Source organism: Mandrillus leucophaeus, unplaced genomic scaffold (genome assembly GCF_000951045.1).
Source record: "Mandrillus leucophaeus isolate KB7577 unplaced genomic scaffold, Mleu.le_1.0 Scaffold199, whole genome shotgun sequence".
Taxonomy (NCBI): domain Eukaryota; kingdom Metazoa; phylum Chordata; class Mammalia; order Primates; family Cercopithecidae; genus Mandrillus; species Mandrillus leucophaeus.
In genome coordinates this window covers 1,970,972-1,974,230 of record NW_012102020.1, presented here as the reverse complement: position 1 = coordinate 1,974,230, position 3,259 = coordinate 1,970,972, and the positions used below count along the sequence as shown (strand labels likewise).

Sequence of the window (3,259 nt, the reverse complement as noted above, 5' to 3'; positions counted from 1 at the left end):
CGCTTTCTCAGCACGTGATGTGTGCTGCTCTTCAAGCTTCAGAAGTCCCAGAAGGAAAGTGCTTCTGTAACCCCCATTTACTGGTGAACAGAGGTCAGGTGGTTTGCAACCGGCCAAGCAGCTGCTAAGTGGCCAACAGGCTGGATCTGCGTCTCACTTGCAGAGGCCCTGCCTGGCTGCTGGGGCTGCCCTGAGACTCCCTCCTCCTCCTCTTCCCTCCACAGCTTTCCCGGCTTCTATCCACAGCAGTGCTCCAGGTGGGGAACACCTGTGGGTGCACCAGGATGCAACTACTCAGATTCCAGCGTGCAGAAGGGCCCTGGCTCCATGCTGTTTCCATATCCAAGTCCAAGCTCATCTACAGCTTCAGCGAATCCAAGCCTCCCTGAATTCCCTGCAAGACCAAACTGAGCCCTACAACCCCCACTACACTGGTTAGCTGCCAGTCCCAGCCCCTGCTCCCTCCTGGGCCCCTGTCTGTACAGTTCTGAAGTCCTTCAAGAATGTTGAGATCCTAAGCTGACTCTCACCCCAAGAGGTAAACAACCAGGGGCCTCCAGGGGTAGAGAACATACCCAGACAGGTTCTGCTGCCTGTAGGCTTGATGTCCTTCCGCTACAACCTGCCATGCTTGCCAGGCTGGAAGAGGGGCTCCAGAAACTTGGGAAACCTGGGCCTGTAGCTGGCATGTGGAAAAGAGGCCTGGAAAAGCACACTCCTGTCCATGAAGCCCCCAGATGGAACCAGGTAATTGGGAAATACATGGGTACCCAGGCTGACCCCCACTCAGACCCACGTGGGAACTGCAGCAGTGACTTGCCCCCTCTGCCACTCTGGCTGCACCACTACAGGAGGGAGGAGCATCTAGCTCCATGCATGAGTGGAGACACTAGGTGTGGGCAGGTTCCAGTTGTTGCTGCAACTGAACCTTCCCAACCAGGTCCATGCAAGGCCATCTCAGATGTGTGTGCACCTGGGTTGGGCAAGGACACCCCTCAGAGTGAGAGCCACTGAGCAGGGCTGTCACAGAGGCCCCTTTTCCTGCTCCAAGAGCAGGTTGGGGGAGTATGAGGGACCTCTGCCCCCTCCCAGCTGCTTCCAGGAGCCACTTCTTTCGAGATGAGGCGCTCTCCTGCCTGCCCGTTCCCATTTGGCTGCAATAGACCATTGCCAACATTCAGAGAACAAAAAGGGGCCTCACCTGTTTCCGACATGTCGGAGGCAGGTGGGTATGCCCAGGGGATCTGGGGTAGAACCTGTACATGGGCCCACCCCCAGGCTATGCTGGCTTCATCTTATCTGTGTGATGGGGGTGGGGGTGGGAATTACCAAGAGACCATCACACAGGCCGTGGACAAGTTCTACAAAAGCCAGGTAGAGGAGCACCGTCCGTGCGTGCTGCCCGGCACCCAGCTCACACACGTATCTCTTATTTGACAGCTTCCCCAAAGCAGGATTTGAAGTCCAGGCTCCCAGAGAAGCCTGGGGAGGAGACTCTGCAGGCTAAAGGGCCTATCCGCAAAGATGCCACCCTCACCAGTCTCATCCTGACAATCTTGGGTTATTTTTGCCCTGAAGTTTTGGAGTGGGGGACAGGGAGATACAGACAGTACGCATTAGCCACCTTTCCAGAGAGCATCAGGCCTCCAGACTGGGGCAGGTCAGACCTCCACTCGGGCGTTTTTCTCACTGGCTGCCAGTTGGGGGAAGCAGCATTGTGAGCACCTGCCTGTCTCCCCAGGTCCTGTTCAGAAACCCCATCTGTGCCTCTGGAGAGACTGCCCCGAGCACACAGGCCCAGCAACCACCATCTATGGCCCCCAGGACCTAATCCCCTTCTACATAGGGGTCAGTGCATGTGAGTATACGCCGGGTTTCATTTCTGCCCACTAGTCCCTGCCAGATATCCCATGCCCACCTCAAGAGAATGAGGCCACACAAACACACCCAGGCCGTCATGGTGGAGTGGCTGGGGTCCTACTTGCCCACCCTTCATTGCTGGCTCAGAGCCAGCTGCCTGACCACATTCCTACCCTCAGATGGGACTTTGGGGACATTGCCCACCAGGGTCACTGACCACTTTTAGGGTTCCAGAAACAGAGGGCCAGCTGGTCCCCTAGAAGTCTGGAACATGGGATAAGCCAAGGCTTGCCTTCAGAACAGGTTTTCCACCACATAGCTGCCCAAGGCCCAGGGCATCCCCAGGTTCATGTGAAGCCTGCCTGCCATGTCCACAGCCCATGCCCACCCCTCCTGGAGCCACGGGAATGCTTGTTCCTGGGCACGTGACAAACCCAGATAGCTTCAGCCTTGCAGGACAACCATGCAAATCTGGCAGCCGCAGCTGGAGGGGGGCCCACAGATAGAAGTTGGAGGTGAAGCCAGATGCTATGAGAATACTTTATTCAGCAAAATCGTATACTATAAAAATGCTTTAAAATGCAGCAGGAGGAGAGGTGAAGACACGAACAAGTGCGTAGTGACACGTGGCAGTCAGAACACAGTGAAGAATCCACACTGCTTCCCCCCTTTACCTAGAAAACGAAGGTTCTAGGCCTCTCCTCCTCCTCCTCAGCATATTCCTCAAACTCCTCCTCCTCGGCTGTGGCATCCTGATACTGTTGATACTCAGAAACCAGGTCGTTCATGTTGCTCTCCGCCTCAGTAAATTCCATCTCATCCATCCCCTCGCCGGTATACCAATGGAGGAAGGCCTTGCGCCGGAACATTGCTGTAAACTGCTCTGAGACACGCTTGAAGAGTTCCTGGATGGCCGTGTTGTTCCCAATGAAGGTGGCTGACATTTTTAGCCCCCGGGGCGGGATGTCACAGACGGCTGTTTTGACGTTGTGGGGGAGCCAGTCAGCGAAGTAGCTGCTGTTCTTATTTTGAATGTTGAACATTTGTTCATCCAGCTCCCTCATGGGCATGCGACCCCTGAAAATGGCAGCTGCCGTTAGGTAGCGGCCATGACAGGGGTCACAAGCTGCCATCATATTCCTAGCGTCAAACATCTGCTGCGTAAGCTCAGCCACCGTCAGGGCCCGGTACTGCTGGCTGCCCCGGCTGGTCAGTGGGGCAAAGCCGGGCATGAAGAAATGCAGCCGGGGAAACGGGACCATGTTCACGGCCAGCTTCCGCAGGTCAGCATTCAGCTGGCCTGGGAAGCGCAGGCACGTGGTGACCCCGCTCATGGTGGCAGACACCAGGTGGTTCAGGTCACCGTAGGTGGGCGTTGGCAGTTTCAGGGTCCTGGAAC

At 56.2% G+C, this 3,259-nt stretch overlaps 1 protein-coding gene across 1 annotated transcript; it reads right to left on the bottom strand.

The window, feature by feature from the left end:
• Positions 1–2,388: 2,388 nt before the first annotated feature.
• On the bottom strand, positions 2,389–3,253 carry LOC105538780 (tubulin beta-8 chain-like). Its single transcript, XM_011978720.1, has one exon. It carries the CDS (start codon positions 3,192–3,194, stop codon positions 2,535–2,537), a length of 660 nt encoding a protein of 219 aa, XP_011834110.1. The 5' UTR covers positions 3,195–3,253; the 3' UTR covers positions 2,389–2,534.
• Positions 3,254–3,259: the final 6 nt, after the last annotated feature.

Bases quoted from the DNA above. Each gene is read 5' to 3' on its own strand.
- LOC105538780 (XM_011978720.1), bottom strand. From the start codon at position 3,194: ATGAGCGGGGTCACCACGTGCCTGCGCTTCCCAGGCCAGCTGAATGCT.